At 43.7% G+C, this 22,501-nt stretch overlaps 1 protein-coding gene across 2 annotated transcripts in view; it reads right to left on the bottom strand.

Annotated features, from left to right (window-relative positions):
* The window catches only part of MYCBP2 (MYC binding protein 2), a 149,555-nt gene that overhangs the window by 55,718 nt on the left and 71,336 nt on the right, over nt 1-22,501 (bottom strand). For both annotated transcript variants that reach the window (XM_075265391.1, XM_075265389.1), the window contains exons 28-41: nt 13,818-13,952; nt 12,398-12,481; nt 11,895-11,991; nt 11,575-11,767; nt 9,547-9,821; nt 7,049-7,270; nt 6,623-6,814; nt 5,156-5,362; nt 3,597-3,728; nt 3,335-3,513; nt 3,062-3,204; nt 2,374-2,474; nt 2,001-2,216; nt 1,235-1,457 (exon numbers count right to left, since the gene is read on the bottom strand). In XM_075265391.1, the coding sequence (XP_075121492.1) occupies nt 1,235-1,457; nt 2,001-2,216; nt 2,374-2,474; nt 3,062-3,204; nt 3,335-3,513; nt 3,597-3,728; nt 5,156-5,362; nt 6,623-6,814; nt 7,049-7,270; nt 9,547-9,821; nt 11,575-11,767; nt 11,895-11,991; nt 12,398-12,481; nt 13,818-13,952 (2,399 nt within the window). The remainder of the gene's footprint in view (nt 1-1,234; nt 1,458-2,000; nt 2,217-2,373; nt 2,475-3,061; nt 3,205-3,334; nt 3,514-3,596; nt 3,729-5,155; nt 5,363-6,622; nt 6,815-7,048; nt 7,271-9,546; nt 9,822-11,574; nt 11,768-11,894; nt 11,992-12,397; nt 12,482-13,817; nt 13,953-22,501) is intronic.

Below are 22,501 nucleotides of genomic sequence, written 5' to 3'. Positions count from 1 at the left end.
AGAAAATCAGCCACATTTACTCATATGTAGGCGATGGACAATACTGTTGCATTTATGATTTAACATTTATTCATTTTAGGATTTACATGTTTGTCACACAATAATAAAACTATGAATTGCTGCTAAGTTATTAACCATTTGTTGCCACGGCTAGTTTTTCCCACATGGCACAGATCTCCAAAAACTGACTCAGTTTTGGAAATGATACTCAAGGAATTTATCCAAGGGTGTAGTGCTTGATGTGATATCACTGACCATGAACATTTTTTTTTTCAATAAAACCTCACTTTAACCACAAAACTTTACAAGAGGTAGAAGAGAAGAAGGCACCCCACAATTTGTTATGCAATTTATACTAAAGACGACCATACCCCATAATTGGTTGGGTACTGCAATATGGGCACATTGTGGGACTTGGAAAGGAAAGGGAGCCCATTTGTTTGTTTTTTTGTTGGAATAGTCTTCAAATGCCATGTCACATTTTACTTCTGAAGTACCAGCATAATGGAAACCCTCCAAAGGGAACCCTCCAAAGGGAACCCAATTTTGGAAACTGTACCCCTCATAAAATGTATCTATGGGAGCAGTGTCCATTTGGAGAACAGGCACTTTCCAGTAATAAAGTACCATGGATGGTGCAAAGTGAAAGTGCTAATTTTTTCCAGATATGCAATTTTAGCAGTAAATAAGTCCTGCCCAGTTTGTCCCATTGTGAAATTAAAGCTCCATGGGCCAAAAATGCGATACGGTTCTTCCCGCAGCACTTTGAACAGAAAGTTCACAGAGTTTTCCTCCACGGACTTTGTTACCATTATATCTATGGGAAAGCCGCCGGCATTTCCGTAGATATAATTAACATGCTGCGATTTCCAAAACCGCGCCACGGTGTAAATGTGGCATAGCACCCTTTGCCTGAAATATTTTTTGCTCCGGCTTGCCACTTTTTATGAAAGTGGTAGGAATGGAGCAGAGACCAAAACGGGCTGGGGGTGGGTTACTGTTATCTGACAAATCTACTATAGCTTATGCCCGAATTCTAATTCCTTAAGGGGATAGTACTGCAGAGGCTGCAGTCAAGTCATCACACAGCACATTATTCCCCCGTCAGGAGACTGTGGATGGAATTTTGCAATATTGTACTGGGAGACCGAGGAAGTATTTAGCCACAGCCATAACAGAGAGCTGCTCTTTAGAGTGTCATTTTAAATGTGGGAAAAAAAACCCTCTTATTTACCTGGCAAAATTAAGACAGCGGTTGGCCACCCAGAGGAACCAGAGAATTTCTTCAGTTCAACCCAGGCATTAAGGCTTTCATGAACAGGAAACTTTGGTCCAAAACCTGAGATCTGAGCATTTCGCCCTGGGATCATAAGGCGCAACACATCTTCAGACTGAGCCGTGCCACACTGTGGGTCAAACTCCACCGATATCCATCTAACGCACTCTGAGAAAGACACCTGAAAAAAAATATAAACCCATATTTACTGATTGAGTAAAGTTTCAGACTGATCACCTAGACTGTTCCCACAAGTTACTATGATCTTCTACAGAATTGCAACACTGTGCAACACTATTTGCCAAGAAAAGGGCAGCAAAGTAAAAATGCTTTGAAAAATAGAAGTGTTAATAGATTTTAATTTTTTTTTTTAAATGAACAAAATGCAAAGTGAATGAAATTAAAATATTAATTTATGTGATCTTCCTTTACCTTCAAATCAATCAATCACTGAAGCCCGCCAAATTTATGTAATGATCTATGGCAGTAAGGTGGCCATACATAGAAATTTCTTCCAAATCCACCATAAACATGCAAGCTTGGCGGATCAGCTAGGCAGCCCTGTTTGTGGTTTATTTACCGTGGTTACAAAAGGATAAGGCCTGCTGCAAAGCAATAAACCCACTCCTTTTCAAAAGATTTATTTTTTTTTCTTTCTTGATTTCTACAATGGTCAAAGGTGCATTTTACTTGAAATGGTAAAAAGTCTAAAGGAAAGCCATACCTTATATTGCATTACATTGGCAGCTTTGTAGGGGTGCTCACTTTCCACCACAGCATAGTGATTGGAGGTAGTACATGCGGAGAGCTGCTCAGGCTGATTACCGGTTGTACTGTCAGTGGACTGGTTTGGATTGAAGAGCGGAGGTGCATATTTCTGGTTTAAAACTGCAACCGATGGTAGCAGCTGTTGCACGAGGCCAAAAACCTCCACAGCGGCCTATAATAAAAGGTTAAACAAAACGTTATGCTATAGTGGCAACAGTAACAAACACTGACAACTCCAAAACAGTTAAATACATGCACGTTTTTTAGGTTTTAGATCCCCGCATATGATTGTTAATTCCCAAGTGATCTCACACAAAACTTGATCTTACTTTAGGAATTGCAGCTGCTACTGGTCCAATATAAGCGATCAGCAGAGGAAGCAGCATTGAAAACAGACTGGAGGAACTAAGCAGTTCTGGAATGTCATCAGCTATATAAAAAAAACAAAACAAAAAATGGCAAATTGATAGAAATGAGTGATTCATGGTACGCAGGCATCACATGAGCGTTTCATATTACAATGAACTCAAATGTGAACACATTTGTTACTGTACATCTGTTAAAGAGAATCCATCACCACTGCTGACTGTTCAGTAAATTCTTGCATTCCTAATGACATGACAACTTTGGCGCATTTCTCCTTCAACTCTATGCCTTGATGCTACTCTTATTTCTAAAGCATTATTATGAATGAACGGACTAAAGTAATGACCATGCCCAGTGGTATCACAATTTGTAGGGACATAAGTCTGTGTCTAAAGTGACTGGACAGTGCCAGATAAAGACCAAACTACAATAGATTTATGAAAACATGCGCTACAATTGTTATTCTATGAGGAACACAAGTACTTCATAAATCAGAAATGTCATGAGAGGCAATTGAAACAAAAAATAAATAAATAAATAAAAGCAGCAAGGCACCAAGGCCACAAGATCTGAGGATGTTCATGGTGCAACCTGAAGAATTACAAAGTGCTAAGCTCAACCAGGTCCAGTAAACAATTGGGAAAATCTCACCATCAACAGCAAGTGCTCTGTGCAGTAGGTCCTTTGCTGCTCTTGTTACAGCATTTACCACAGAAAGTGCCCGGCTGCAGTTTTTGTCTTCTTCATTGGCTTTACTTAACAGCTGAGACTGAAGGTCGCCATCATACTCACTCCTGTAATATGTATATGCAGAGATAAAGTAATGGCAAGCAAATATAAGTACTGAGAAACGGTCTACTTATACAAATATTACAGAAAACAATGAAGTACAAGTACAGCACATATAAGGCAGTAACAACAAACCTGTAGTATAATACTTGTGGGATTTGCCCTCTGGTTTGGTTTGTACCATTACTGCTCAAACTGCAGGAGCTGAATGTGAATGTCACACCATCTGGACACTGAACTGTAGTCATTCCTCCATCCCCGTTAGCTGTTCGACTCCCATAATTTCTTAGGCGTACTGCATATTTCATGTTCTCCTGTAGAATGGAACCATTTTTTAATGGCTTTGGAAAAAACGGTGTAATTTTTGTTGCTAAGGGGTGATTGACCATTTTAGTACCTTCAAGGGCACTGCTTTATCCAGCCTAATTTCAGCAATATCACTGGGTGAATCATCAGTTGTATAAGTGCCTTTCACTAGCTCCAGCGAGGTCCACCTATGGGAGTGTCCTGCATCACCAGAGTGGTCACTCTACAGGGAAAAAAAGAAACTTAAAATTAGAGACAGTTAATGGGTGAATTTTCCTCAATGGAGTCAGTGTCTTAGTAGGGGGGCTGCTCTTGTTTCCTGTTGGTCTTTACTTCCTGGTCCCTCAGGACATAAAATGCTATCCTTGGAACGTCAGAATGTTGCGCACCCAGCATCTGTCCGCCCACTCCATTTTGAAGAGCAGACCAGAAAGAGGCAGCAAGGGACATAGATGTTAGGGGGATAGTAATAGTCTCTGATAAGCAGCAGGGCTGTGGAGTCGGAATTGGGCCCAGATTTGAGTGGAGTCTAAAGAGGGTAATGATTTTTAATTCTATGATACAGTAAATCATATTTTCTGCTGCATTGGATACATGGCTTGCTGCATATTTACCTTCCTGGGAATTCAATTAGCTTTACTGCTTCTGACTGACCATGAATGCCAGCCATTTATGAAGGGGTCAGACTCTGATCCAGAGTGTGACAACACAAAAAGGGTCAGAGATGGAGGTTTGGTGTACCAACTGCACAGCCCTCGAGGGAGTATAAAGATAGTTAAAGGGAACAGGTCACATGGTAAATGCGGTCTAATCTGCAGGTATTGTACAACAGAGCAGGAGGAGCAGAGCTGATATATGGTTTGGGGGCAAAGATTCAGTATAACTTGTCATGAAATCTCTGATGTTTTGAGGAAGCGGGCCATTCAGTGATTGACAACTACCACTGTATGGGCAGTCAGAGGAAAGTCTGTCAATCAGTGATGGGACCGCTCCCTTGACTTCAACACAGAAAACAAACAAACTGCAGTCTAAAAATTACACAATCTTTTCCCTCAAAACTACATAAATCAATATGCTCAGCTATATCTGCTCTATTGGACTTAAATTTTTATGTGATAGGAATTCGTTAAAATGTGTAAATTAACATGGTTTTTCTTTTATAAGAAATAAATAAATAAATAATAGTTTGAGTACAAAACCGTAAGGACATGATTCTGCAAGTCATGCACAAATATTCTTCAGGTGGCTGTAAATGTTAATACATAAAAGCTTCTCATACAAATAACCTATTTACTGGGGATTTTTTCATGGAAGTGGTGATCTACAAAACTTGTTTTAATTCGTCATCCATCCTCAGCAATCAGCTAACAGTGGTGAAGAATATATGAAATTATGTTTCTAAAAAATTCCCTTTGCAAATGAGACTAGGTTCACATCTGCACCAAGTCCACTAGGGGACACGAGAGACGGACCACTAAAACAGCTGTTACATGCAGATACCAGCAGACCCCACTGACTAATAGGGTCCGCAGGGTGTCCATCACAAACTGGTGGAGAGAAAGTCTCGCCACCAACGAAGACTCTGACGCAGATGTGAACTTCAATGAGAGAACTTTTGATTAACCTATGGAGCTTCTGAAAAATACTCACATCATCCACCAAAACCTCTAGCTCATATTCATGGATTCCCCCTCCACCATATACACAGAATCCAACAACCACCACTCCAAGTTTATCCACCGAGAAGCAGATTGCATCTGGTGAGCCATTTCCCGTGTTCCAGCTTCTACCCTGGCTTGTCTTGGTGAAGCGATTAGGAGTGGACTTAACAGAGTGTAGAGAGTTTAATCCGTCAACCTACACAATAGAAGAAAAACATTTTTTTTTATATATTATATATATATATTTTATATTAAAGAAAGGTACCAAATTTCTACCACTTTCAGTTTTCTGTTTAGTCTTCCTCTTACATTATGTGCTTTGTATAAAAATACATGTATACATATAATACACACACATATATATTTGTTTTTTTAATACTACTCGTGACCTAGTCACAGGCCACTGCACCTCTTCCAATGCATTTGCATGAAACCAAGCTGCAGTAACCAGTCTAGGTCAATACACAATGTACTATACTTCTGATTATGGACTGTGTACTGAGCAGTGGCTGGATCTGATATGCGCAGTGTCCTGCAATCAGTGGACTGGTGGGGGGATCCAAGCCTCAAATCTGCTCTTAATGACCCATACTAAGGATCGGTGATCAATAGTAAATTCATGAAAAGTCACCTTAATAAAGGAGAACCAGCAATATACCTCATTATACTGACTTTTTGTTAACGCAGTGTCAAATCAAAAGAGACAATGACCTTTGCATTTACTTTTTCATTCAAAGTCCTCTCATATTTGAGAAGGAAAAACAACTGAACATTCAGAAAATATTAATGCTGTAAGAAGTTGTTTAAGCATTAAGTAGAGTTCGCCATATTATTTATAGCAGGTGTCCAAGTAAATGGATCGCACATACAATAAATTCAAAACTGATGGGCTGCATTTCATAGGTTGGCCCCATACAGAGAAAAAGACCTCACTATTGTCCATATACAGTAAAATGACCCAGCCACCATTGGCCTCATATAGTAACCCCACCACACACACCAGTTGTCTCTCATACAGTAGCGAGACTTGCGTCACTGCCACATCAGAGAGGTTACTTTGTACTATGTATCTATTATGTAATGTTTACATGTTGTTCTCCCTCCTCCTACCTTATTTATTGATCTATATTTTCTATGACTTGTGAATTAAATAACTTATGGTCTTTGCAAGTGCTCAGGTTTATATAGGTTTGATAGGTGATTACTAGTACAATACTTACCTCCCTTCTCCCCAGCCACACTTTTCCTCCGCTGTATCTACCACGAAGGAGCTGGGAAGTGGAGGAAAGTGCTGTACTCCTGCTGCCTGCAGCTTGTACACTGCAGGCTTAATGTGGCCTATGGCACTGTTTTATAGGATTAGATTACCATATTAATGTCTAAGGGTTGATCTATAAAGCAATAGGTTTCTTTTAAAAAAAATATAAAATGGTGCACAGGATTGAACTATATGTACCTCAGATCCAAGGGCAGATGCTGTTAATTCACTGACAATGCTGGCCAGGAGACCACATGTGTTGGACACAAGGTGTGAAGAGAAGAGCTCGTGCTCCCTGCGTAGACTGTTCCTTACAGGTAGAACAACAATTACCAGCATCTTCTCCAGAACTTCCCGAAAGCTAGTCATTCCAGAAACATTTTCTTCACTCTAGACAATACAAAACATATAAAGTTATTGTCAAGTAACTCACACACCTAGGTTATATAGTTATAGCACTTACAAAAGAATGTACAGATCGGAAAACGTATGCTACTCCCACCCCTGGTTCAGTTCAATCCAAGTTACTTATGACATAAAGAGGAAACATGGGGTGCATTCATTAAATGAAGGAATTTGTTACATCTACATAAGTTTAAAGAAAAAAAAAAAATCTTCCCAGACCTGACTTAGCTTTTCCATGCAGGATACCAGCAGAGGGAAGCGGTGTGCAAGTGCAGTATCATTTTCTGTGCTGACTTGCTTAACCATGGAACGTAATAGAACTTCACCATCATAAGCAATGGGAAAAATTGAAGTAAGCTTCACAGAAGTATGGCAGAGAGCTGACATAACTGCAGCCAGCAGACGACTGCTTGAAGTCTTGAAATTTGCTTCCTGAATATCCTTTAAAAATAAAGAGACAACAAACTTTATCAAGTGCGTGATCCGGGAAGCGCTGTAAACAAGTGCTAAACAAGAAAATAGTGTAGCATACATTTTGGTATTAAAGGGGCTCTATCAGCAAAATTAGGGCACAACTAATCTTACTTTAACCCCCCCCCCCCTTTTAAAATAATACCCTAAAAATGAATATGCAAATGAAACTTACCTGTGTACGATGGGCGGTCGTGCACTGTTCGACGTCATCTGCTGTCACTCCTTCCTCTTCTTTCTTCTTCCAGTGACGTCCTCCTGTCCTGGCTCTTCCCCGCCTTGACCTTCTGTTCTTCCAGCGGGTTTGGTTCAAATCCCGCGTGTGCGCAGTAGTGCACGTTCCGGAGCCATTTTTTGTAGTAGTTCTAAGTTCCCCTTAGAACTACACAAGCGTACTGCACATGCGCAGTACGCTCGCAACCCTCTTCATTCCGGAAGAACAGAAGATCAGGCGGGGAAGAGCCAGGACAGGAGGGCGTCGCTGGAAGAAGAGGAGGAAGGCGTGGCAGCAAGATGATGGACAGTGCACGACCACCCACCATGCATGAATAGGTATCATTTGCATATTCGTTTTTAGGGTATTATTTTAAAACGGGGGGTTTAAAATAAGATTAGCGGTGCCTGAATACGCATGTGGGGCTCATACAGCATAATTTTGCTGATAGAGCCCCTTTAACCTAGCTTGTAATACTTTTAAAGAATGACAAGCAAAAATGTACAGATGAGGTTTTAAAGGACACTAAACTTAAAACACATTTCACTTTCATCAACAACAATGTAGTCTGGTAGCGTGATATGTTCTTTACCAAGTTTCATGAAGTTCACTGTTGTAAGAGAACTCATCACAAAAAATTCTATTCACTGAAATGCAACAGTTGACCATTCCCTCTTACTAGAGACTCTCTTCCCTTGGTATCTCAGACCTGGCCCTTTCCTGGATTTACTCATTCCTCACTGAAGGCACATTCAGAGTCTTCCACTCACATGCCACCTCCTCACCACACCCCCTCTGTAGGTGTCGCCCAAGGCTTCGTCCTAGGACCCCTCCTGTTCTCCATCTACACCCTCGGCCTGGGTCAACTCATAGAATCTCATGGCTTTCAATACCATTGCTATGCCGATGACACCCAAATATACACACCTGGACCAGACATTACCTCCCTGCTGACCAGAGTTCCATATAGTTTAGCGGCCGTAGCCTCCTTTCTCTCCTCCCGCTTTCTCAAACTCAACATGGAAAAAACGGAGTTCATCATCTTTGCCCCACCCCGCATGGACCCCCTACCTGACCCATCTATCAAAGTTAATGGAACCACTCTCACCCCCGTCCAATGTCTTGGGATAACCTTGGACTCCGACCTATCCTTCAAATCGCACGTTCAAACCCTCAACATTTCCTGCCGCCTCCAACTCAATAACATCCATTGAATCCGCTCCTTCCTCAACCCTGAAACTAAGACGCTCGTCCATGCCTTCATAATCTCCCACTTAGATTACTGCAACACCCTTCTCCACGCAATCCCAGCAGACACACTCGCGCCCCCTCCAGTCAACCCTAAACTGTGCTGCTCGCTTAATTCACCTCACCCCCCAATCTTCATCGCCGGCTCCCCTCTGCCAATCCCTTCACTGGCTACCTATTGCCCAGCGAATAGAATTCAAGCTACTAATGTTAACATACAAAGCGATCCACATCCTGTCCCCTTCATATATCTCTGAACTAATCTCTCGCTACCTGCCCACACAACCTCATATCCTTCAAAGACCTCCTACTCCGCTCTACTCTCATCCACTCCTCACACAGCCGTCTCCAAGATTTCTCTCGTGCATCCCCCATACTCTGGAACTCCTTACCAAGACACATAAGACTGACCCCAACAATCACAGGTTTCAAGAAGGACCTGAAGACTCACCTATTCAAGAAGGCCTACAACCTCCAATAACATTTACTGTCACCACATCACCATCTGAACAGTCTCTACCCTCTCCTTCTCTCTCTATCCCCCTTCCCTCACAGATTGTATGCCCTCACGGGCAGGGTCCTCTGTCCCACTGTGCCCGTCTGTCATTGTTAGTATATCTGTTTGTACATTTTCTGTACTATATGAGAACCCTCAAATGCAAAGCACCATGGAATCAATGGTGCTATATAAATAAACAATAATCAGATATAATTCACAAATGTTGACAAGGCCTTTACAATGTGTCAACATAGTATGCCCCTACTTAAAAATGAATACTGGTACCTGATCCAAGCAGTTCAATAAGTCACAGAGACATGCCCATTGGAGTGCAGGAGTGGGGTAGAAAGAATGGAAGCAAGCAGTGAAGGTGTTATGACACTCCTGAAGAACAGCTTCCAAAAGGCTTAATGGTTGACTCAGGTAACCTTGGGGATCATTGTCCAGTTTCATAATGCAGTTATCCACACCTTCAGAAAGGATCTTCCTTAGCAAAGTTCTGGTTTTTCCAATACACTCAGCTAGTTTGGTTGTTTCTTCTATGACTGGTTTAGTAGAGGCTTCAAGAAAAGAAAGAAAAAAAAAAAGATGCAATTAATAATTTCTTAATAAAAACAAGTTAGACCAAGGGTACTGTCAACTTCATATTTTTTCCTTCCTAGTTCTTTAATTTCCTTCTATTGACAAAAACCTTTCCCTTGCCATTTAAAAAAACAAAAAACTATGGTGGCCATTTCTATCAGAAGGCATGGACGCTTATTTATATAGAGCCCTTATAAATACACATGAAAAAGTAGCCAATGAAATTCAGTCCAGCAATCTGCTTCTGTCTTGTCAAAATCTAGTATATTGCTTTAGGATAATGCATGCGTTTAGGCATCTAACAAGAGATTCTTAGAAATGGATAGAGTACCAAACATCTGCTAAATGAGGAAAGCCATCCACGCTGAGCATGCAGGTTTATTTCAGTGAGGAGAGGGAAAAGCGCTTATTTCCTGTGGGTAATATGAATTGGGCTTGCTAAAATCTATCATGCTCAGTTTTTTTTTTTTTTTTTTTTTATTTCAACAATGGAAGGGCCTATACATAAGGTCATCATTGCCAACTGCATGCCTAAGACTTTTAGGTGTTGAGAGCCCATAGTAGAAGATGTGGCTTCAGACTAAGATTTGTTGAGTATTTTTTAATAAGGATAGTACAGCATCTGAATGGAATTTTATTATTTGCAATAAAAAATATAATGATTCTGAATGTTAAAGCGGACCTTTCACCACTACCAAGTCCAACTCCTGGCACAGATGGGATTTCCTCTCTAGCCTCCATAGTTCCCAAGCAATAAATGCTGACAGTATTTGTGCCAGATATGCTACTTAGGCTCGGCACTGTAAGGCGGGTTGTGTCAGGCATGGGGTTCAATTCTGAACTCTGACAAACGTCTACCTGATTGCTGCTCTAAATCATGCCCCCTTCTCCTGCTCCTTCTTGACACTGTCCACCTGACGGTACAGAACCAAAGTGGCATATGAGACACCAAAACTAACAGCAGTGATTGCCTGGGAATGGTGGAAACTACAGAAATTCCAACTCCAGATTCAATGCATGAACTAAGCAGATGTATAGAACTGGAGTTGGTGGAGGTAGAGAAAGATCCTCTTCAAAATAGGTTCTTAAAAGCCTGACCTGAAAACCTCGGATAACTTCTAACCTCAGTTATTTGGAGAACCCCCCCCAACACTGCTTATATTAAGAATACCTTATTAGATATTGCATGCTAACTTATACATGAAGGATTTTAACGGGCATCTGATTCAATCCGCCATAATAAACTGAAAAGTTTGTGAAATTTTACTGAACTTATAAAAACAAGCTGAAAAATTTTTAAAAAATATCAACTATTAAATCATCATTTGAGATACTAATCAAAGAAATATACCATACCTTTTTAGCCAAGTTCACATCTGCAACGAAGTCTCCGTCCTTTCTCTCCCCTGGTTTTAGTTTTAAAATGGCGGAAACCCGGCGAACCTTATTATAGTCACTCGGGTTCACCGATGTCCATGTTTAACTATTAAAACTGCTACCCATCTCTGTAGTTTGTGTCCCCAGCAGATCCAAACAATGGAGAGACAGGCGCAGATATGAACCTAGCCCAAGTTATAGTACAAAGACAATCACCTCATACTAGAAGGTATTAGAATACCAACTGTATTAAGTCAAGCAAAAATTCCCAATGACAATTTATTAATTTAAATGCATGAACAGGAAACAAAAGTAAAAATAATGCTTATAATAAAGTTAATAAAACAGTGATACCTGATATAGGGTATATCTCACATGTGTAGACTCTCAACAGTCGCAGACAGCAAGTCCCAACAAATCGCAGTCTCTCCAAATCCAGCAAAGTTGCTGTGTACTGAAAGCCCTTTAACCCTCTCAGCTCTTCTACACCAAGAACCAAAGTGGTCCAACTCCAGTGTAAAATACTCAGCAGGGATTCAAAACACTCCTGGGTAAAACAAAAAAAGACCAGGTCAAAGACGGTCTTAAAAAAAATAGATAATAGCAACAAATATATAGTGGAGGAGGAGGAGAGAAAAAAAAAAAAAATAAATAAAAAAAAATAAAACACATACCACCGATACGGATCGAGCAAATGATCTTTTCAGGATATGTACTGGTTCACTGACTTGCTGTTTTCCTTTAGCTGCACTGCCATCACTTGTGGGCAACCTAGAAAATAAATAGTGGACAAAACATATTAGATAAAGTCTTGTTGCCTAAACACTTGGATCTTATTAGATGCATTAGAAACAGTATTCCTATCCCTGAATTTTGTGAGCCTTGTTCATTTTAAGAATGGAGGAGATACATATTTACATGTATCAATATAAGAAAACATGGCGATATCTTCAAGAGAAAAAGTATTTAAAAAAAAAAAAAAAGACACATGGAGCTTCAGTCACTCTGGGTGGATTTTAATAATGAAAACCGGGACTAGGTAGTATTTATGGCATTATGTACACCCCAACCCTTTATAACCTACAGAGGATTACAAAAATTGGGGGGTGGGGGGGTGGGGTGGAAGTTTCTTCCAGACAGGTTTTATAAATTCACCCATCTGAGAGGAGGTTCTTACCTGTATAGCAGCTGGGGTATTTGACCTGCATTGACATCTGTGCCATTATTTGACTTCTTGGAGCTCTTGAACTGGAAAACAACCCTGGAAAACAGATGTGCTTTATAGCATTGTTCCTAAATATATAAATCTACTAAAATACGATAAAATATAAAGATAATTCTAGGCAAAACCTGAAACCCACTACTTTAAGCTCAGTTATAATTCTTAATGGCTATGGGCGCATAGGAAAAATGTTTTACATGTGTAACCGATCTTGGGGGGGGGGGGGGGGGGGGGGTGACTTGCACCATGCCTCAACTTGCAACATTTCATGGGGGAAAAAAATCCACACTGCTTTCTTCTTGCTCTGAATTTTTCCATGTGGGAATACTCCTTCAAGTAATATATGATGGAGATGTCAGGCTCCAGGAGTTTTCATGCATCAGCCTAGCTTCACTCTAAGACAGCTTTCCTATTCTGCAACACCTAAAGAATGTCTTCAGCGCCGACCTCCAGAGCCAGGGGCGTAGCTGCTGCAGGTCCTGAGGAAGCCTCAAAAAAAAAAAAAAAAAAAAAAAAAAAAAAAAAACATCTCTGCCACATAAAATGTACCATTACTCTAAATAGCACAAGGTTGGTAGGGGCTCAATTACAAATCCGGCAGAGTCCAGGAGCTTCAAGTTACGCCTCTAATCTTATCTCTAAATTGATAGAAAAATAACCAAAACCAGCATTCAATGTGGTTAACGGACTTGATTTTGTGCACGCAAATTATTTCAGTTCGGCTATTATAGTGTCCCCGAAATTCTGCCTCGTGACCGCTGAGGCCCAATCATAGGCCTCAAAAGCCAAGAGGCCTGAAGAGGACAAGGACCTGCGCTGTATGAAGGAGAGCTTATGTTACAAAATGAAACAAGCAAACAGTAGTATATTCAAATAAATATCAGTTATATGTAATACTATCCATGTTCATTTCCAGCAAAGCTACACTGGTAAAAGTGACATTTTCTAAAATTTACTTTTCCCCGATTTCCAATGACTTAAAAATACATACTGTATATACTCGAGTATAAGCCGAGTTTTTCAGTACAGTTTTTGTGCTGAAAAAGCCCCCCTCATAAACTCAAGTCAATACGTTTTCCCAGTTTTTTTGTGGTAAAATTATGGGCCTCTGCTTATATTCGAGTATATACAGTATTTTAAACCAAATAAAATGTATTAATTCATCAAGACTTCAGATTCTCTCCCCTCACAGTTGCATAAGGGGACAGGACAAGAAAAGTCTGCAAGAGACTCCTAGTCACCTGTAAAATAAACTTCACAGAACAGATCAAGTTTATAACTGGTTAAACAGATTAACAATTTTTTAAATTTTATATATATACTTCAACCATCTACCTATATAAATCAATATCAAAAAACAAAAACAAAAAAATACCCATCATCTGTTGTTATTGAAGCTTGTCCATGAGAGCCACAGTCACTGCTAGGGCCAGACACACGTGCCCACGCCACATACCACCAGCCAGCTTGCAAAAGGACAGGCTCATCAAACATCATTGCATATTTCTCTCTGGGGTGGAAGACAAAATCAAGCGTCAAATAGTCTGTAATTTGTCAATTAGCTCTGACATAAATTCTCAATTAGCTCGACATTATAAGCTGATGAAACACATGCAGCTGGTCACAAGAGAGGGTAACCTCCAGTCATCTATGGAAATTGATTCTAAGTAGAGATGAGCGAACAGTGTTCTATCGAACTCATGTTCGATCGGATATTAGGCTGTTCGGCATGTTCGAATCGAATACCGCGTGGTAAAGTGCGCCATTACTCGATTCCCCTCCCACCTTCCCTGGCGCCTTTTTTGCTCCAATAACAGCGCAGGGTAGGTGGGACAGGAACTACGACACCGGTGACGTTGAAAAAAGTAGGCAAAACCCATTGGCTGCCGAAAACATGTGACCTCTAATTTAAAAGAACAGCGCCGCCCAGGTTCGCGTCATTCTGAGCTTGCAATTCACCGAGGACGGAGGTTTCCGTCCAGCTAGCTAGGGCTTAGATTCTGGGTAGGCAGGGACAGGCTAGGATAGGAAGGAGAAGACAACCAACAGCTCTTGTAAGAGCTAAATTCCAGGGAGAAGCTTGTCAGTGTAACGTGGCACTGACGGGCTCAATCGCCGCAACCCAGCTTTCCCAGGATCCTGAATGGAATACACTGTCAGTGTATTCCCGTATACCCGATATATACCCCGATACCCGTTCCAACGGTGTGCCCCCCCACCTTCACCCCAGAAATACCCTGCAAGTCCCCTAGCAATAGAATTGGGGCTATATACACCCACAATTTTTACTACTGGTATACAGTGCCATTGTCTGACTGGGAATTCAAAGAATATATTGGGAATACAAATACCCTCATTTCTTGCTACTGCCATATAGTGCCAGTTTCTGACTGGTAATTCAAAGAATATATTGGGGTTACGTGCACCCACAATTTTTACTACTGGTATACAGTGCCATTGTCTGACTGGGAATTCAAAGAATATATTGGGAATACAAATACCCTCATTTCTTGCTACTGCCATATAGTGCCAGTGTCTGACTGGGAATTCAAAGAATATATTGGGGTTACGTGCACCCACAATTTTTACTACTGGTATACAGTGCCATTGTCTGACTGGGAATTCAAAGAATATATTGGGGTTATAAATACCCTCATTTCTTGCTACTGCCATATAGTGCCAGTTTCTGACTGGTAATTCAAAGAATATATTGGGGTTACGTGCACCCACAATTTTTACTACTGGTATACAGTGCCATTGTCTGACTGGGAATTCAAAGAGTATATTGGGAATACAAATACCCTCATTTCTTGCTACTGCCATATAGTGCCAGTTTCTGACTGGTAATTCAAAGAATATATTGGGGTTACGTGCACCCACAATTTTTACTACTGGTATACAGTGCCATTGTCTGACTGGGAATTCAAAGAGTATATTGGGAATACAAATACCCTCATTTCTTGCTACTGCCATATAGTGCCAGTTTCTGACTGGGAATTCAAAGAATATATTGGGGTTACGTGCACCCACAATTTTTACTACTGGTATACAGTGCCATTGTCTGACTGGGAATTCAAAGAATATATTGGGGTTATAAATACCCTCATTTCTTGCTACTGCCATATAGTGCCAGTTTCTGACTGGTAATTCAAAGAATATATTGGGGTTACGTGCACCCACAACTTTTACTACTGGTATACAGTGCCATTGTCTGACTGGGAATTCAAAGAATATATTGGGGTTATAAATACCCTCATTTCTTGCTACTGCCATATAGTGCCAGTTTCTGACTGGTAATTCAAAGAATATATTGGGGTTACGTGCACCCACAATTTTTACTACTGGTATACAGTGCCATTGTCTGACTGGGAATTCAAAGAATATATTGGGAATACAAATACCCTCATTTCTTGCTACTGCCATATAGTGCCAGTGTCTGACTGGGAATTCAAAGAATATATTGGGGTTACGTGCACCCACAATTTTTACTACTGGTATACAGTGCCATTGTCTGACTGGGAATTCAAAGAATATATTGGGAATACAAATACCCTCATTTCTTGCTACTGCCATATAGTGCCAGTTTCTGACTGGTAATTCAAAGAATATATTGGGGTTACGTGCACCCACAATTTTTACTACTGGTATACAGTGCCATTGTCTGACTGGGAATTCAAAGAGTATATTGGGAATACAAATACCCTCATTTCTTGCTACTGCCATATAGTGCCAGTTTCTGACTGGTAATTCAAAGAATATATTGGGGTTACGTGCACCCACAATTTTTACTACTGGTATACAGTGCCATTGTCTGACTGGGAATTCAAAGAGTATATTGGGAATACAAATACCCTCATTTCTTGCTACTGCCATATAGTGCCAGTTTCTGACTGGTAATTCAAAGAATATATTGGGGTTACGTGCACCCACAATTTTTACTACTGGTATACAGTGCCATTGTCTGACTGGGAATTCAAAGAGTATATTGGGAATACAAATACCCTCATTTCTTGCTACTGCCATATAGTGCCAGTTTCTGACTGGTAATTCAAAGAATATATTGGGGTTACGTGCACCCACAATTTTTACTACTGGTATACAGTGCCATTGTCTGACTGGGAATTCAAAGAATATATTGGGGTTATAAATACCCTCATTTCTTGCTACTGCCATATAGTGCCAGTTTCTGACTGGTAATTCAAAGAATATATTGGGGTTACGTGCACCCACAATTTTTACTACTGGTATACAGTGCCATTGTCTGACTGGGAATTCAAAGAGTATATTGGGAATACAAATACCCTCATTTCTTGCTACTGCCATATAGTGCCAGTTTCTGACTGGTAATTCAAAGAATATATTGGGGTTACGTGCACCCACAATTTTTACTACTGGTATACAGTGCCATTGTCTGACTGGGAATTCAAAGAATATATTGGGGTTATAAATACCCTCATTTCTTGCTACTGCCATATAGTGCCAGTTTCTGACTAGTAATTCAAAGAATATATTGGGGTTACGTGCACCCACAATTTTTACTACTGGTATACAGTGCCATTGTCTGACTGGGAATTCAAAGAGTATATTGGGAATACAAATACCCTCATTTCTTGCTACTGCCATATAGTGCCAGTGTCTGACTGGGAATTCAAAGAATATATTGGGGTTACGTGCACCCACAATTTTTACTACTGGTATACAGTGCCAATTTCTAACTAGGAATTCAAAATGCGCAAGGCTCCCGGAAAGGGACGTGGACGAGGCCGTGGGCGAGGTCGGGGGAATGGTTCTGGGGAGCAAGGTAGCAGTGAAGCCACAGGGCGTCCCGTGCCTACTCCTGTGGGGCAGCAAGCATTGCGCCACTCCACAGTGCCAGGGTTGCTTGCCACATTAACTAAACTGCAGGGTACAAACCTTAGTAGGCCCGAGAACCAGGAACAGGTCTTGCAATGGCTGTCAGAGAACGCTTACAGCACATTGTCCAGCAGCCAGTCAGACTCTGCCTCCTCTCCTCCTATTACCCAACAGTCTTGTCTTCCTTCCTCCCAAAATTCCGAAGCTTTACAGAACAATAACCCAAACTGTCCCTGCTCCCCAGAGCTGTTCTCCGCTCCTTTCATTGTCCCTCAACCTGCCTCTCCACGTCACGATTCCACGAACCTAACAGAGGAGCATCTGTGTCCAGATGCTCAAACACTAGAGTCTCCTCCATCTCCGTTCGATTTGGTGGTGGATGACCAGCAACCCACCCTCATCGACGATGATGTGACGCAGTTGCCGTCAGGGCATCCAGTTGACCGGCGCATTGTGCGGGAGGAGGAGATGAGACAGGAGTTGGAAGAGGAAGTGGTGGATGATGAGGACACTGACCCGACCTGGACAGGGGGGATGTCAAGCGGGGAAAGTAGTGTGGATGTTGAGGCAGGTGCAGCACCAAAAAGGGTAGCTAGAGGCAGAGGCAGAGGTCAGCAGCTTAGGCGAAGCCAGGCCACACCCGGAATCTCCCAAGATGTTCCAGTTCGTACCCAGCCCCGAAAAACTCCCACCTCGAGGGCACGTTTCTCGAAGGTGTGGAGTTTTTTCAAGGAATGCGCCGAGGACAGATATAGTGTTGTCTGCACAATTTGCCTCTCGAAATTGATTAGGGGCTCTGAGAAGAGCAACCTGTCCACCACTTCAATGCGCCGTCATTTGGAATCCAAGCACTGGAATCAGTGGCAGGCAGCAACGGCAGGACAAAGGCCGCCTGCCGTTCACGCCACTGCCACTGCCTCTGCCACTGCCACTGCTGACTGTGCTGGCGATGCACTCCAGAGGACGAGCCAGGACACCACTTCATCTGCCTCCGCCACTTTGTTGACTTCTACCTCATCCTCCCCTGGTCCTGTCTTATCTCCTTCTCCTGCACCATCAAAGGCACCATCAGGCGTTTCTTTACAACAACCCACCATCTCTCAGACATTGGAGCGGCGGCAGAAATACACTGCTAACCACCCACACGCGCAAGCCTTGAACGCCAACATCGCTAAACTGCTGGCCCAGGAGATGTTGGCGTTCCGGCTTGTTGAAACTCCCGCCTTCCTGGACCTGATGGCAACTGCGGCACCTCGCTATGCCGTCCCTAGCCGTCACTACTTCTCCCGGTGTGCCGTCCCCGCCTTGCACCAGCACGTGTCACTCAACATCAGGCGGGCCCTTAGTTCCGCGCTTTGCACAAAGGTCCACTTGACCACCGACGCGTGGACAAGTGCATGCGGACAGGGACGCTACATTTCACTGACGGCACACTGGGTGAATGTAGTTGAGGCTGGGACTGCTTCCCAAACTGGCCCGGTGTACCTCGTCTCCCCGCCTAACATTCCTGGCAGGGACACGAGAAGAACACCCCCCTCCTCCTCCTCCTCTACCGCCTCCTCCTCCGCCACCGCCTCCTCCTCCGCCACCGCCTCCTCCTCCGCTGTTAGATTGACCCCAGCTACGAGTTGGAAACGTTGCAGCACTGGCGTTGGTAGACGTCAGCAGGCTGTGCTGAAGCTGATCAGCTTGGGGGACAGACAGCACACTGCCTCCGAGGTGAGGGATGCCCTCCTCGATGAGACGGCAATATGGTTTGAGCCGCTGCACCTGGGCCCAGGCATGGTCGTTTGTGATAACGGCCGGAACCTGGTAGCAGCTCTGGAGCTTGCCGGACTCCAACATGTTCCATGCCTGGCCCACGTCTTCAACCTAGTGGTGCAACGTTTCCTAAAGAGCTACCCCAATGTTCCAGAGCTACTGGTGAAAGTGCGGCGCATGTGCGCCCACTTTCGCAAGTCGACAGTAGCCGCTGCTAGCTTAAAATCTCTCCAGCAACGCCTGCATGTGCCACAACACCGGCTTTTGTGCGACGTCCCCACACGCTGGAACTCAACGTTTCAGATGTTGAATAGAGTGGTTGAGCAGCAGAGACCTTTGATGGAATACCAGCTACAAAACCCTAGGGTGCCACAAAGTCAGCTGCCTCAGTTTCACATCCATGAGTGGCCATGGATGAGAGACCTTTGTGACATCCTACGGGTCTTTGAGGAGTCCACAAGGAGGGTGAGCTCTGAGGATGCGATGGTGAGCCTTACAATCCCGCTCTTGTGTGTTCTGAGAGAATCCCTGATTGACATCAGGGATAACTCAGATCACACAGAGGAGTTAGGGATAGCATCCGATCCGTCACAGCTGGAGAGTAGGTCCACACATCTGTCCGCTTCACTGCGTTTAATGGAGGAGGAGGAGGAGGAGGAGGAGGAAGAAGAGTTGTCCGATGATGTGATGGTGATACAGGAGGCTTCCGGGCAACTTCGAATCGTCCCATTGTTGCAGCGCGGATGGGTAGACATGGAGGATGAGGAGGAAATGGAGATTGAACTTTCCGGTGGGGCCAGAGGAGTCATGCCAACTAACACTGTGGCAGACATGGCTGAGTTCATGTTGGGGTGCTTTACAACCGACAAGCGTATTGTCAAAATCATGGAGGACAACCAGTACTGGATCTTTGCTATCCTTGACCCCCGGTATAAAAACAACATCTCGTCTTTTATTCCGGTAGAGGGGAGGGCCAATCGCATCAATGCTTGCCACAGGCAATTGGTGCAGAATATGATGGAGATGTTTCCAGCATGTGACGTTGGCGGCAGGGAGGGCAGTTCCTCCAGTAGGCAACCAAGTTCTCACCGGTCCACACAAACGAGGGGCACACTGTCTAAGGTCTGGGACACCTTGATGGCACCCCCTCGCCAAAGTGCCGCCACGGAGGGTCCTAGTGTCACCAGGCGTGAGAAGTATAGGCGCATGTTGCGGGAATACCTTTCCGACCACAGCCCTGTCCTCTCCGACCCCTCTGCGCCCTACACGTATTGGGTGTCGAAGTTGGACCTGTGGCTTGAACTTGCCCTATATGCCTTGGAGGTGCTGTCCTGTCCTGCCGCCAGCGTCCTATCTGAGAGGGTGTTCAGTGCAGCCGGTGGCATCATCACTGACAAGCGCACCCGTCTGTCAGCTGAGAGTGCCGACCGGCTCACTTTGATAAAAATGAACCACCACTGGGTAGAGCCGTCATTTTTGTGCCCACCTGTGTAAAGCACCCCAACATGAAACTCCATGTCTGTACTCAACCTCTCCAATTCCTCCGCATCCTCATACTCATCCACCATAAGCGTTGCACAATTCTGCTAATACTAGGCTCCCTCCAACATGATTTCCCCCAACTCTGCTGGTTAGAGGCTCCCTCCACCCTGATTTCCACCAACTCTGCTGGTTAGAGGCTCCCTCCACCCTGCTTTCCCACAACTCTGCTGGTTAGAGGCTCCTTCCACCATGAATTTGCCCAAACTGGGCTGTTTAGAGGCTCCCTCCACCATGAATTGGTCCAAACTGGGCTGTTTAGAGGCTCCCTCCACCATGAATTTGCCCAAACTGGGCTGTTTAGAGGCTCCCTCCACCATGAATTGGTCCAAACTGGGCTGTTTAGAGGCTCCCTCCACCATGAATTTGCCCAAACTGGGCTGTTTAGAGGCTCCCTCCACCATGAATTGGTCCAAACTGGGTTTTTTAGAGGCTCCCTCCACCATTAATTGGTCCAAACTGGGCTGGTTAGAGGCTCCCTCCACCATGAATTTGCCCAAACTGGGCTGGTTAGAGGCTCCCTCCACCATGAATTTGCCCAAACTGGGCTGGTTAGAGGCTCCCTCCACCATGAATTGGTCCAAACTGGGTTTTTTAGAGGCTCCCTCCACCATTAATTGGTCCAAACTGGGCTGGTTAGAGGCTCCCTCCACCATGAATTTGCCCAAACTGGGCTGGTTAGAGGCTCCCTCCACCATGAATTGGTCCAAACGGGTTTTTAGAGGCTCCCTTCACCATGAATTGGTCCAAACTTGGCTGTTTAGAGGCTCCCTCCACCATGAATTGGTCCAAACTGGGTTTTTTAGAGGCTCCCTCCACCATGAATTTGCCCAAACTGGGCTGTTTAGAGGCTCCCTCCACCATGAATTTGCCCAAACTGGGCTGTTTAGAGGCTCCCTCCACCATGAATTGGTCCAAACTGGGTTTTTTAGAGGCTCCCTCCACCATTAATTGGTCCAAACTGGGCTGGTTAGAGGCTCCCTCCACCATGAATTTGCCCAAACTGGGCTGTTTAGAGGCTCCCTCCACCATGAATTTGCCCAAACTGGGCTGGTTAGAGGCTCCCTCCACCATGAATTGGTCCAAACTGGGTTTTTTAGAGGCTCCCTCCACCATTAATTGGTCCAAACTGGGCTGGTTAGAGGCTCCCTCCACCATGAATTTGCCCAAACTGGGCTGGTTAGAGGCTCCCTCCACCATGAATTGGTCCAAACGGGTTTTTAGAGGCTCCCTTCACCATGAATTGGTCCAAACTTGGCTGTTTAGAGGCTCCCTCCACCATGAATTGGTCCAAACTGGGTTTTTTAGAGGCTCCCTCCACCATGAATTTGCCCAAACTGGGCTGTTTAGAGGCTCCCTCCACCATGAATTTGCCCAAACTGGGCTGGTTAGAGGCTCCCTCCACCATGAATTGGTCCAAACGGGTTTTTAGAGGCTCCCTTCACCATGAATTGGTCCAAACTTGGCTGTTTAGAGGCTCCCTCCACCATGAATTGGTCCAAACTGGGGTGGTTAGAGGCTCCCTCCACCATTAATTGGTCCAAACTGGGCTGGTTAGAGGCTCCCTCCACCATTAATTGGTCCAAACTGGGCTGGTTAGAGGCTCCCTCCACCATTAATTGGTCCAAACTGGGCTGGTTAGAGGCTCCCTCCACCATGAATTTGCCCAAACTGGGCTGTTTAGAGGCTCCCTCCACCATGAATTTGCCCAAACTGGGCTGTTTAGAGGCTCCCTCCACCATGAATTGGTCCAAACTGGGTTTTTTAGAGGCTCCCTCCACCATGAATTGGTCCAAACTGGGCTGGTTAGAGGCTCCCTCCACCATGAATTGGTCCAAACTGGGGTGGTTAGAGGCTCCCTCCACCATTAATTGGTCCAAACTGGGCTGGTTAGAGGCTCCCTCC

The sequence above is a fragment of the Leptodactylus fuscus genome, chromosome 2, assembly GCF_031893055.1.
Source record: "Leptodactylus fuscus isolate aLepFus1 chromosome 2, aLepFus1.hap2, whole genome shotgun sequence".
NCBI lineage: Eukaryota > Metazoa > Chordata > Amphibia > Anura > Leptodactylidae > Leptodactylus > Leptodactylus fuscus.
The sequence above is the reverse complement of the archived record's forward strand: the minus strand, read 5'-3'. Positions and strand labels throughout refer to the sequence as shown.